Genomic DNA, 14236 nt, shown 5'->3' on the forward strand with positions numbered 1-14236 from the left:
AAGTTTTATCAACATAAGAGTTTTTTGTGTGTGAATGTTTCTGATTGAAATTCAGTCATAATTGTGGTCCTTGGGTTTCCCAGAAATGGTGTACTGTGTAATTTCCACTGCTTTCCACTATGTGGCACCACTTAATAGCTTTGATATCTTTCAGTATTGTAGTCTTACTTTTTACAAGTAACTTCAAGAAACCTCTTGCCCTTTTCTCCCATTCCGGGGCTTCAAAGAAATGTTGTAGAGAAGTTAGGACATTATGTCGAACCTTCTATCACCCAGCTATCCCATTATTGCCATGTTGGGGAAATGTTCCTGATCCTACTGTTGAAGTTTTTGAGGACAGTGAGGGTGGGTAATGATGATTGTCCTTCAGTTTCATTTTCTGGCAGTGTTGGGTTGCCTCGTCTTGTATTGCCCTTCAGATGAACCATTACTTAAAGCCTTGCATGGAATTGCCAAACAATTTAATGTTGAGCTTTAAACTTTTGAGCATTCACATTAAACTTCCTTTATGTTATCAGTAAATATTTTATATATTTGAATGAACATGCGGCATTTTCACATTATGTAAGCTTTCCCTATCTTGGGTGTACAGACTGAGATTGTAGTTGTGTGAATTACCGGTATTTCAATTGTATTAATATGCGAATCTGCTGAATTACGTTCATCTTTAATTCCTTGAAGGGATTTTCACCTCCGGTGCTGGTGTTTGTTCAGTCCATTGAAAGAGCAAAGGAGCTCTTTCGCGAGTTAATCTACGAAGGCATTAATGTGGAAGTTATTCATGCAGAAAGAACACAACAACAGGTATAAACAGTGCCTTTTATATGGTATTTATTTATAGGAACGAAACTTAGTAAATTATTAGTTACTTGAACCAAGGAAACGGCCCACTTGTCCATGTCAAACAATGTGGCCTCCTGCTTTAGTCCCACTTGCCCACATTCTTTAGCTTGGCTTCGCGGACGAAGATTTATGGAGGGGGTAAAAAGTCCACGTCAGCTGCAGGCTCGTTTGTGGCTGACAAGTCCGATGCGGGACAGGCAGACACGATTGCAGCGGTTGCAGGGGAAAATTGGTGGGTTGGGGTTGGGTGTTGGGTTTTTCCTCCTTTGCCTTTTGTCAGTGAGGTAGGCTCTGCGGTCTTCTTCAAAGGAGGTTGCTGCCCGCCAAACTGTGAGGCGCCAAGATGCACGGTTTGAGGCGATATCAGCCCACTGGCGGTGGTCAATGTGGCAGGCACCAAGAGATTTCTTTAGGCAGTCCTTGTACCTTTTCTTTGGTGCACCTCTGTCACGGTGGCCAGTGGAGAGCTCGCCATATAACACGATCTTGGGAAGGCGATGGTCCTCCATTCTGGAGACGTGACCCATCCAGCGCAGCTGGATCTTCAGCAGCGTGGACTCGATGCTGTCGACCTCTGCCATCTCGAGTACTTCGACGTTAGGGATGTAAGCGCTCCAATGGATGTTGAGGATGGAGCGGAGACAACGCTGGTGGAAGCGTTCTAGGAGCCGTAGGTGGTGCCGGTAGAGGACCCATGATTCGGAGCCGAACAGGAGTGTGGGTATGACAACGGCTCTGTATACGCTTATCTTTGTGAGGTTTTTCAGTTGGTTGTTTTTCCAGACTCTTTTGTGTAGTCTTCCAAAGGCGCTATTTGCCTTGGCGAGTCTGTTGTCTATCTCATTGTCGATCCTTGCATCTGATGAAATGGTGCAGCCGAGATAGGTAAACTGGTTGACCGTTTTGAGTTTTGTGTGCCCGATGGAGATGTGCGTGAACTACTCTTTGCAGACGATGCCGCTTTAGTTGCCCATTCAGAGCCAGCTCTTCAGCGCTTGACGTCCTGCTTTGCGGAAACTGCCAAAATGTTTGGCCTGGAAGTCAGCCTGAAGAAAACTGAGGTCCTCCATCAGCCAGCTCCCCACCATGATTACCAGCCCCCACATCTCCTTGCCCACATTAGACCTAACCCTTCCAATCATCTCCCAACCACAGAGATATCCAGGTGTTTCTTAAAGGAAGTTAACATACCTGCCTCGACCACTTTATCTGGGTAAATAGTTGATAAAGGATAACTGACGTGAGAACCACTGATCAAGTATTTGAAAATGTCTTTGGATTAAAAAAAATAATAATAATAAATCCAATCTTTCACACTTAACCCAGTGCTGGTATATATTACTCCGCACTGTTTATAGGAAAACATTGTGCCAGTTTAATTGAGCAACACACTTGTGCAAGAACCTAACATGCTTCAGATCTGCAGTGGACATAATTAACAAGACCATAAATATTCAGGCACTGAGTCACCATCTGTGAATTACCTATGGTCAGCATGTTCTTTGACTTTAATAGACTTGCCCATATAGATCCCAATGCACAAAACCCTAGGGGCAAGATGCTGCCTGGATTTTTCTGTGTTTGGAAATAGGATTGAGTCAGAGTTATACAGAACAGAAACTAGCCCTTGACCAAATGCATTAGGAATTTATCCTCCGTTGAATTTTAAGATTGCCAGCATTTTTTTGTGATTATAGGTATGTTTCAAGAATTAATTGAAAATTTGAATAAACGTTTTATTCTTTAACCTTCCAACTATATAAATATTCTTCATCAAAGAATATATATGAGTCATTTGATATTCTATGTCTGGTCTCCAGAGAAATCCAGTCTGTCACAATGAGAATGTGAGCTATTTTGTCTGCAATTCTTAGATACGCTTGGCAGTGGCGGACTTAAATAATTTGTCGTTGTTAAGAGTTCTCTTTTAAATTTCCCAGCATTAAGTTGTAAACAGTAGTAGAGACATTAATTGAGACAATGAACAGGTGAGTGAAGAGAGCAGCAAGATTTCACTTCATCTCAATTCCCTGGAGGCTGTATTATGGATCAGAAAATGACTGGGTTGTTTTGGATATCCTACCATGGTGCAATAACCCATCGGTATGGATCAGAGCAGCTCAGCCACCTGATTTACTGCTGCTTTGCAGTTTTAGCAGCTAGCTTCCTTCTGACCTACAGTTACGTTCAGGTGAATCTGGACATTTCCTTTGAGTGCTACAAATTCCTCGCACATCTCAAAAATGTGTGGATTTGTATGTTGATTGGTCTCCACAAGTTGCCTGGAGCATGTAGTTGAGTGGTAGAAGATGCAGGTGTTGATGAGATCATAGGGAAACTGAAATGGGTAGAATTAAAGCTAAAATTGAAGGCTTGGTGATTAGGTGAGACAGTGGGTCAAAGGCCCTGTTTCTGTATCTATAACAAGGGTTGCATTCTGAGACAAGTATTGAATGACTTGGCAAGCCTTCTATTTTCAAACTTGTAGATTGTGTGTCTTTTGAATAACACCAATGTTCATCCACTCTGGAATAATACCTATTGGAGTGAACATCTCATGTGTGATGGCATATTTGATATAATAATGCAGATTATCACCCCACCCCCATTATTGGTGGATTGCATTCTTAGAAAACAGGCAATAATACAATTTTTTTTGTTATGTAAAACCATAGAAATGCGAGGTGAAAAAAAGTATTTATTTTTCCTGCAAATATTCTGTATGTTATATTTTTGCAAAGTGATTTGTGGATTTTGTCAGAACATATTCCATAACCCGAACAAGTGCAATGCAAGGGTCGCCAGTATATGTATGATGGGCATGTGGTATACTTAATATAGGTCGGGTACCCCTTATCTGAAATGCTTGGAAGCAGAGGTTATTTGGATTTTGGAACAATGGAACTCAGGAGCACAGTAGCAATGACAGCAGGCTTTTTGAGTGCCGACATGACACCATAAGTGGAAAATTCACATAAAATAATCTTTAGTATTTACCAGAAAAAACTTGATCTCTATTTACAAAAGATGACCACCGGTCCCCAACTATGGTCCCCGCTCCTGTCCTTCGATATGGATGGCGCTGCACCCGATGTTGAGAATGGAACTGCCGTTGCCGACTCTGGCTGCAGCCGATACTAAAGACATTGTCCCAGCTCCGTTTGGCATCTTCCCAGCCAGAAGCAAAGATTTTGTTTATTTTTTTCTGTTTTTGTAATCCAACTAACACTAACAGAGCTTCAGAACCCCACATAGGCAAGTCAGGTTTTGAACTTTTTTCCACTTGTCATGTCAGTGCTTAAAAAAAAACGGGGTTTGGATCTTTTCTGTTTTCAGATCTTCGCGTGAGGGGTACTCAACCTGTATTGTGTAAAATGGATTTTTTGTTTGATCTGTGTGCTCATGGCAGTTACGTGCCTTTTATTTTCTCCCATTAGAGAGAGAATGTGGTGTGCAGCTTCAGAGCCGGTAAAATTTGGGTCCTCATTTGCACTGCACTCATGGCTCGAGGTATTGATTTTAAAGGAGTCAATTTAGTCATCAATTATGACTTCCCAACCAGTGCTATTGAATACATCCACAGAATCGGTGCGTATTAATTTTTCAATCGTACCCAGTGAAAATGCAATTATTCTAAAGAAAAAGGAATATATTAATTAGCAAAAAGTTATTTTGGGCATTATGCATCTTGCAAAATGTTGACTAAGTTCCTAAATGTTGACTAAGTCCCATGAGTGCCGAAGAAACTCGATTGTTTTCATGGTTAGCTTCTTCTGAAATACAAAAATTATTCTACAAGTCTGTGCTGCAACAAATCTGACATCATTCTATTAGAACCCCCGCTCCTATTGCACACATTATTGTGCAAAAAGGAGATGCCGTTTTATGGTCTTTCTTGTTGAATCTCTAGTGTATGATTGTAATTTCCTTCATTGAACAATAATTAAGAGATTAAAGTCATAAGCCAACAAAACCTCATGATATTCACAATATGTTGTATGCAATAGCATCATTTTGCTAGCTTTTCAGAAGGGCTGAGCATCCCTTGTCTGCTGGATTTATTTTGTGAAGCATTTAATCTGGTCAATTTGGTCAAAAAGGCACTATTTTGAAAATTGCCAACCATACCCAGGGAATATGTGAGTAATTTGCTCTCAGGTGTGCTGTCATCACAAGGTCCTCCATGCTTGATCCCTCAGGGAACATCTCTGCAAGTTTGGTGTTTCTATTTTTGAGCTACCTCCCGGTAATTTGTGCACCAAAACAATTCAGTGCTGTCCCAATATTCTTGAAAGTTAGCTTTCAAATGTACTTTTAGTTTTGTTTCTTCGAACCTCATTGGCGTAGGACGGCACTGTTGGCGTAGTGGCTAGCGCAGCGCCGATCGGGACTGGGGTTCGAATCCCACTCTGTCTTAAAGGAGTTTGTACATTCTCCACGTCTGCATGGGTTTTCCCCACGGTCTCTGGTTTCCTCCCGCTGTTCGAAATGTACCGAGGGTGTAGGTTAATTGAGTGTAATTGGGCGGCTCAGACAATTAGGCCGAAATGGCCTGTGACTATGCTATATGTCTAAAACAAAATGGGCATTGACCTATGGCATAAGTTTGGAAAAGATGCTTTTGCTTGAATAATAATCTATGAAAGTATTACCCAAGGATGCAACACCTGGCAAATTTGTTTTCAATGACATGTACAATAATCAGCTTGCATGATGCGTCTGCGTTGGACTTTGCCTTTGAGTGATTACTGTTAAGCCATTCAGATTTTGGAAGTGGCCTCTGCATCCTGGGGGGGGGCAATAGAAAAAACAGCCAAGGTTGTCACCTGCTGCACCTTGTGATTGTTGGTTATTCAGCCGTATGCTCAAAATAGTAAAAGTTCAACTGTGGAATTGTCCTGATGCCCTCAAAAGTGGAAAATATTGATGGGGAAATATATTTTCTTTTGTAATTCAGAAATCATACATCTAATTCATCTACAATTTTGGAATCTGGTTACCCTTTCTTTGATTAGCTTCAATCATCTGATTTTGATGTTTGAAAAATGAGTTCGTGTTTAAAAATTGTATATATAAGGCTTTAGAATGCTGCTATTTCCCCATGTGGATGTACTGCTATCCTAGTCAGCTTTTCATTCGCTCAGTTTAAGTACTTTGATTTTTAATGCCTTCTGCACCTCCGTGTTGCCAATAACATTTGAGTGAATGACCTCTGGTCTCAGTTGTGGGGAAAAATGTTGACTAAAAACATGGATGGCCTTGATTGTCTTTGGAAATCACATGCATTTTTAATTGGAACAAGCTGGCATATTTGCTGATGCAGCAATTAATTGATGCAGTAGGAAAATTATATTATATCCTCCAGCTGGAAGGAGAGAATGTTCCCCACCTTTTGAGAGGTAAACATATTCTGGATCATGCAATGGTATTTTTCTCAGCCCTTGTAGAGTCTCCCTGTTAATGATGGAAGGGAAATCACTCAGATATTTTACTCTTCAGTTCTTTCTTCCCTACACAATATTACTAACAGTCATTTTTCTATTAGAGTTTGACTGTCTATGTGAATATTCAGCTGAACATATGCAAGTCCAGTCCACATGGGTCATTGCTTTACATTGACCTATATGACCCATTGGAACTCATCCATCCTATATAAACGTTGTCTCCCCATAATGACGTACAATGTTTCCAAGGATTTGACTGTGGTCCAGGCATCCATGTGAATTATTTTGTATGAAGACTTTGAACCAATTTTTTTTACCTGTATCCTTTCTTGTTGTGCTAATATAGCAATGTATTTGGTTTACTTTATTTCTTTTGGTTACTTCTCATGTCATAGAGCTGTACAGGATGGAAACAGGGGCTTTGGCCTAGTTCATCCGTACCAATTAAGTTGTTCACCTAAGCTGGTCCCATTTGCCTCTATTTGATCCCTATTCCTCTAAACCTATACTATCCATTTACATATCCAAATGTTTTTTTTTAAATATTGTAATTGTATCTGCCTCTAACACTTGCTTTGGCAGTTCATTCCATATACACACCGCCGTGTGTGTGTGTGTGTGTGTGTGTGTGTGTGTGTGTTTAAAGTTTCTCTAAGTACCTTTAAATCTTCCCTTTCACCTCAAACTGTGCCCTCTAATTTTAGGCTTATCTACCTAAGGTGAAAGACTAACAATTCACCTAATTATGTCTGCAATTATTTTAAAGCCTCCAGCACAATGGTTTTCAAACTTTTTCTTTTCACTCACTTACCACTTCAAGATTTTAAAAAGTTCTTTGTGTTTATTTAAACTTTTTTTTAAAAAAGGTATTGTTTAAAACATTAAAGAAAAATTATTTGAATTGACCTTTTGTAAAATTTATTAATTTTATTATTGCTTGTAAAAACTGGTAAATAGCTGTCAAAAGATTGAAAGGTGGTTCTCATCAGTGAGATGCAAGTGTTCCTGACTTGTCCACATCAAGAAGTTAGGGAGGCAAACCATATATTAGTCTTTACTAAAAGAGGATTCGAGTACAAGTTTATAGACTATTTGCTCCAACAAAATGGGGTCCTGGTTAGACTGCACCTGGAATATTATATACAGATCAGCTCTCCTTATTAAAGAAGGGGTTGCTTACATTACAGTGCAGTGAAGGGTTCCCTGCAGTGTAGTCTACATTCCCTGATGTATTTTAAAATATTACTGGCACAAGTAAACAATTTTGTGGTCTTTTTCCACATTTTCCAGGACTTTTTTCTCCCATTCCACTTCCAGCTTCTTATATACAAATATGTTTTTCTCTGTTTGAATGGAGTGCAATTCAGAATTTGAGAACCAAATCCTCTAATTTGTTTTCTGATCCTACGGATTTTAAAGTCTGTCTTTCTCTACTCTATGCAAAATTACCATTTACAGGTATACCCCGCTTTACGAATACTCGCTTTACGCAAATTCGCTTTTTACTATCGAAAAGATAGTATTTGCTATCGAAAAGAAATTTGAATGGGTTTCCCCTTTTACAAAAATAACCTTCAATAGTAGTGAATGGGTTTTCACTTTGCGTCATTTCGGCTTACGAAAGATTTCATAGGAACGCTCTTACTTTGGTAAAGCAGGGTGAATCTGTATTATGCCTTTATAGTTTTGTACTTTAGTTTTGTTTTTTACATTGGCTCTGACATTATTCTACTGTTGATGAAAGACCACTATTAAGTGTTGGTAACAAATATATTGTAACTAGGACGTACTGGAAGAGCTGGTCGTCAAGGAAAGGCTATAACATTTTTCACAGAAGATGATAAACCACTTTTGCGAAGGTCAGTCTGAACATGAATTTTCAGAAAATTATGTGGTCTGAATTGTCTGAAGAAAGCCAGCTTATTACTGGGTATACAAAGTAAATGTGCACCTCTATTTTTATGGTAATGTGTTTATGGGACAGGAAAGATAATAAGCAAAGTGAATTAGATTCTTTTTGGATATTATTCTCATTAAAGAGAATACGAAGTGCTACACACATGATGCATGTGCTACATATTTTAACAGACCAAAATAAAAATAAGCTTTTTTTCAAATGAAGAAATAATGTCAATTTTGCTTCAGTGAATTGTTTTTCCTTGGAGAAACAAATGCTTTAATTTTGCAACCATTTGTTATAAAACATGATTGCAAAGGTTTATGCTGTTATTCCTCATGTGCAGCACTTGGGTAGTTTTAAAGCTACCCAGCCTCCATGAAAGGAGTACATATAAGCCCCTTTTACACAGAGCTGTAAAGCCGGGTTTTATATGCCTTTTGACCTCTGTGCATATATATTAAAAAAAAATCAAAGGGAGATTGGGTGGTCCAGACTTGCTCGCCTGAGATCCTCCAAAGGGGGTAGCTTCAGCGGTGGAGCATATTTGGCTCGCAGAACCAGCTTTATTGGTTCTGCATGAACATGCAAGCTGGCTTCCTAAGACAGGTCATGTCTATGGGAATACTGCAGCTTTGCAGAATAAAAGGGACTAAAATGTTCCTTTATGCTCATCACTTGGTGATGCTCAGTTATAGGACCCAGATATTTTCCAGATGCAATGTTCTATAATTTTGGCTCAACATGGAAATGTTTAGCCCAGAGGATCTCGATCTTTCTTCATCCGCATCCTATTTTGTGTATGCCTTTACTTATAGTAAACCACCTCTAACAAACCCATGGGCCACCAGTGCAAGGGAAGGGGACAGCTGGTAAGCTCAAGCTCCTTCCCAGACCACTGGAACCTTTATTCTAGTAGGAATCATTTTTGGTCATATTCTCAAACTTGTTTTACCTTTTTTTTTTACATCAATTATATTTTTCTTTCCATCACTGTGGACCACCAATAACAAACTTACTGGCCAGTGGTTTGCAGACAGCAGCTTGAGATGTATTGGCTTATGCCAGTATTTCAGCCATTTAGAAAGAAAATTACATGAATTGTTTTCTAATGACTCGGTTCATGTCTGTCCACTGTTGTGTGGGGGTGTAAAGCGAGTCAACTGCTGTTATCATGTTCTATTCTCTTGATGTTTTGATATTATGCAAGAAAAGTGCAAATGATTTGCCTCTTGGACTCCCAGAACTTGGAGGATGAACTGTGCTATGAGGGGATTATTTCTTTTTCATTCTGACTGTTCTAGCATATCATTTGCGAGAGGATAATTTTTATACAACTCCATCATCAAGGCACTTTGTTCTGTTCTACTACATTTCTCGGTACTGAATGTGCAGACATTCATAAATTGGCTGCATTCAACAGTGAACAGTATTTTGGATCGTGAATTTTGGTTCTCCTATCAAAAATATGCAACACATAGCCTGTTCACTTTCCCTCCTTGTCAAGAGCTCGTGCAGTAACAAGAGTTTGTATGACATATTGTGATTACACAGAGAGGCAGAACAAACCTATCTGTAAGAGAAGCTGAAAAAAACATAGATAGCAAACTGAGTCGATGTGCTTTTAATGTTTTTTGTCATGCAAAGCGCGTAAACAATGACAAGCCATTTATTTTAAAATGTATAAATTAATGATGGCCCTTCACAGATGTTCTCTATTGAAACCATCCTTGTGTTTCTTACAACTTGTGTGGAATTTTATGGTGACCTCAATGCAGAACTGTCAGGCAAAATGTAATTGAATTTTTCCCCCCAGAAATTGGCTTTTTTTGTTAATTTATTTTTGTATTTATTCAGTATAGCAAATGTCGTCAAACGAGCTGGCTGCCCTGTACCGGATTACATGATGCAAATAGATAAAATGCAAAGGTAAATGTATTAACTAAGATGAGGAACGCTATTGCTTGGTGTTTCTGTCATAAAAATCATTAGCTCTGGGTGATTGGGAAGACTTGCAAGGTTGTCACCTCCAAAATGGTGGTGGAGGCTGACACATCAAGGACAGTTAAAAGACTCAGGCACAAGGATGTAAGAAAAATAGAAGGTTATGGGTGTGAGGTAGGGACAAAATTAGATTGTTGTGGAGTAGGTTTCCATAGGTCAGCACAGTATAGTGGGCTGAAGGGCCTGTGCTGTAAATGTTCTATGTTCATATTTAGTAATTTTTGTTAAACTCGTTGCTTCAAGGCATTAACATTTACAAACAATGTGCATTTCTTTGGAAATGAGAAAAAACTTCAGTTTACCCATAAATATAGTACTCTTACTGTAAATTAGAAATAGCATCTCAAGTAACATATCTTGTTTGACATCTTGGAAGAATTGCATTATTTAATAGCAATCTGTATAATGGGAGCAGCATTTTTTTTTTAAAATAACAATTTTTCCTACTTTCCTGTTCTTTGCATTGGCTGGTACTTTTTAATGAAGCTGAGTTTATAGAAAGGAATTTGATATCAGAATTTATTGTCATGAAGGTATCACGGAATTTGTTGTTTTTACGGCACCGTTACAAGTGAAAAACTGCTGTTAATTTTTTTTAAATAGTGAAAAAGAAGAGAAAGTGAGGTAGTGTCTGAGGGCGGAGGGGAAGAAGCTGTTTCTGTATCATTGGGTGCTCCTGTACCTCCTTCCTGATTGTAGCAGTGAGAAGAGGACATAGTAGTGAGGGTCCTTGATGATAAATGTTGCTTTCTTGAGAGGGAAAGCTGGTGCCCATGATGGGACCGGCTGAGTCCAAAACTCCCATCTCTTTGCTCTTTTGAATTCTACGTTAAGCTCAATTCTGCGTAGATAGAAGTTCTAAATTTGTGGAATGAACAAATGATCTTCAAATGCACTCCAGTTTTATTCAGGCTTTATCATTCATGTTTACTGGAGTATCCATTTCCCAGAATGAGAAAAAGCCACATCAATCATTTGTGAGATTACTGTTTTTTTTTAATGTTTGCATTCTTTTAATTTATTTTCTTGTTCTACTTTCTTATTTTCTTCAAACAATTGGTATGTTCTTGTTTTTATTTTCAAGTAACAGTCCTAACAAATTTCATGGAGAATTTGGATAATATGTTTACTAGATGGCTAACTTTTATATTGCGGAACATAAATGCTTTAGGAATGTTTTGGTATTATTTGACTGGAACATGAATGCAAAGAAAGGGAAGGTAGAAGTTGGGTGTCTGAAGCCAGTGTCTTCAATATCATTGGTACAAAACCAAAGTCCAAATGGGCTTGAATGTATGTTGTGGTGATGCTGCCAATTGTAGATAGATTTAGTTTTTCATCAATTTGCCTGTCAGATACTTAGCCTGTTTTATTAATTTGTTGTCAGTTTTTGTGTCGATTAAGAAACAATCTATTAACGGCGTGACTTTGCAATAATGGTTGCCACCTTACCTTCGTTGCAGTAAACAAAGGAAAAGGATGATGAAAAATCCAATCAAACGAGCAAGCATCAAGACCATGCCAAAATACTTCCTAGAAATGGCTGCCAGAAAGAAGTAAGGTTATTTTAAATTTCCTATATTTTGAATTAAATTTAAATTTGAAACATGCAGCACAATTACAGGCCCTTTCAGCCCTCGGACCTCTGACGCTCATTTGCACCCAATTGTCCTACAACCTGGTACATTGTGAACGGTGGGAGGAAACCAGGGCACCTGGAGGAAACTCGTGCAGCCACGGGGAGAACATTCAAACTCCTTACAGACAGCACAGTATTCGAACCCTGGTCACTAGCCATGTAACAGCGTTGCGTGAACCGCTATGCTAACCATGCTGCCCCATTTGTTTCCAGTTTGATTATCTTGAAGCCACCCAACAAATTAAGTCAGTTCTGAAGTAAAATTTGTAATACTCTGAGCCTGAAGCCAGATTCAATGTTTATTTTAAATACATTTTAAATTTAGACATACAGCACGGTAACAGTCCATTTTGGCCCACGAGTCCGTGCTGCCCAATCTCCACCCTCGATACGTTTTGAACGGTTGGAGGAAACCAGAGCCCCCAGGGCAAACACAGGGAAAATGTACAAACTCCTTACAAACAACGCGGGATTTGAAACCCTGTCCCAATCACTGACACTGTAAAGATGCTGCGCTAATCGTTATGCCACTCATGCTGCCCTAAACTGTTTAGAAGACTTGATGGCCATGATACACAAGTTAATATTTATGTAAACCTTAGTTTGAAAATTCATTTAAAAATGAAGCACTTGAATGCTTATTACATTAACTCATCTTTATTTTTTAATTCTTGTCTCAAAAGATAAAATTATTGCATTTTTTAATCCATGTTGGATAGAAGTGTTAGATTCCTGATGGTATTTAAAATTTTAAAAAATAACCCAATATGACAGATTGAATGAGAGTGGTTTTGAACTTGCTCGTATTTGATTTCTTCATTTAAACATTTTAGAATAAAATGTTATTGTAATTTGAAAACTTGATTTAATTTAGAGATACAGCTCAGTTACAGCCCATGCTGCCCGAATACACCCATGTAACCAATTAATCTACCAGGCCTATACATCTTTGGGACATGGGAGGAAACAGGAGCACCTGGAGAAAACCCACGAGGACAACACACAAGCTCCTTACTGGTTCTGTAAACACATTGCTCGAACCTCACTGCCCTTTGAATATTAACACTGAATTTCTGAAATAAAGCAAAATCCTGGAGATACTCAGCAGGTCAAGTAGCATCTGCAGAGTGGGAACCCAAGTTGATCTTTCATTAAAACCTCTGCATTTTGTTTCAAAACATTTCCTCAATGAAACAAGATGAATCCTTGTAGCTAGTTTTGAAGGTGATTGCTGAGATGCAAATTCTGATTACAAAATGTAGAAACAAGTTTATTAATTGATTCCCAGAAGAATTGTTGAAGTAATCGTAAATAATTATATGGAAAAATGAAATGTTGCGTTATGTCTTGTTGTGTCTCAGGATCCCAATTAGTGAACTGGAAAATTTAATTTTTGTTTTATTTTCAGAAAAATGATTCAGAAGAGCAAAAAGAAAAAAGAGACCCAGACATTGTAACAGGCATCCGTTCTCAACAAGCTTTCACAGGCTGTTATTGGAAGTGTCACTGCAAATGTTTAATATTCGATAGCTACATGCCCTTTGCAGAGACTGTGGTTCATAGTAGAACAGTTTATAAATAGCTGATTCTGTCCTAAATCCATTTATGCTGAATGTTTTGAAAGAAGAATTGATTTGCAAATTTTGAAGTATTTTGGATACGCTTGTGTGCAGTTTCACCCGTTTTCTATCAGATCATTGTGATGTCTGTGTACCTTTAAATTTTTTTACAATTAACATGCCACAATATTACATACTGTTACAGGAAAGAGGATGTGAACTTAACATTCTATTTTTCTGATACATAATTTATTTAAGTTCATTCTAACAAGATTTTGTTGTATGGAAGGAAATCTACTAATATGGGTAACGTTACAGCAAAACGTATGACTGAATTCTGGTAAAGTTTGAAAAGTTGATTTATTGTTATTTTCTAATTAAGTATCCTCCATAAATCTCCGTCCGCGAAGCCAAACCAAAGAAAGAAAAGAAAAGTAATCCATTACTAATGTAAGAAGCAAAATTTGGCTTTAAAACTGTATTTAACTCATTGTTTGAAAGAGTGTAGGATGATGTATTTTAGATATTTCAAATATGGTGAAAGCACGGACATAAAACTGAAAGTAGAGGTGATTTTACCTTGTTTTTACTGACTAAATAGTTTTCATTGTTGTCAATGTGGAGATTTGCATTTTCTCATTGATTTGTTACAAATCTTGTATATTTTTTTTAAAAAACTGGTCAACCCCTTATCTCTTGCTAATTCCCAAAGACTAGTTGATTGAAACTCCCTGAGGTCACCAATCTCAGTGTTTGAAGTCTCCATCAGCATTTCAAATTATCTTTCTGCTTCTGGTTAAATAAATTATTCCATCTGGATAGACTGGATAATTAATGCACTGCAACTGAT

At 38.2% G+C, this 14236-nt stretch overlaps 1 protein-coding gene across 1 annotated transcript in view; it reads left to right on the forward strand.

The window, feature by feature from the left end:
• Positions 1 to 14225, forward strand: part of ddx52 (DEAD (Asp-Glu-Ala-Asp) box polypeptide 52) — a 28631-nt gene extending 14406 nt beyond the window's left edge. Inside the window, exons 10-15 of the mRNA XM_069910360.1 lie at positions 682 to 804; positions 4281 to 4431; positions 8071 to 8146; positions 10042 to 10113; positions 11652 to 11744; positions 13236 to 14225. Coding sequence (XP_069766461.1) covers positions 682 to 804; positions 4281 to 4431; positions 8071 to 8146; positions 10042 to 10113; positions 11652 to 11744; positions 13236 to 13284 — 564 coding nt within the window. The 3' untranslated portion in view covers positions 13285 to 14225. The remainder of the gene's footprint in view (positions 1 to 681; positions 805 to 4280; positions 4432 to 8070; positions 8147 to 10041; positions 10114 to 11651; positions 11745 to 13235) is intronic.
• The last annotated feature ends 11 nt before the right edge of the window (positions 14226 to 14236 follow it).

The sequence above is a fragment of the Narcine bancroftii genome, chromosome 14 (genome assembly GCF_036971445.1).
Source record: "Narcine bancroftii isolate sNarBan1 chromosome 14, sNarBan1.hap1, whole genome shotgun sequence".
In the NCBI taxonomy this organism is placed as follows: domain Eukaryota; kingdom Metazoa; phylum Chordata; class Chondrichthyes; order Torpediniformes; family Narcinidae; genus Narcine; species Narcine bancroftii.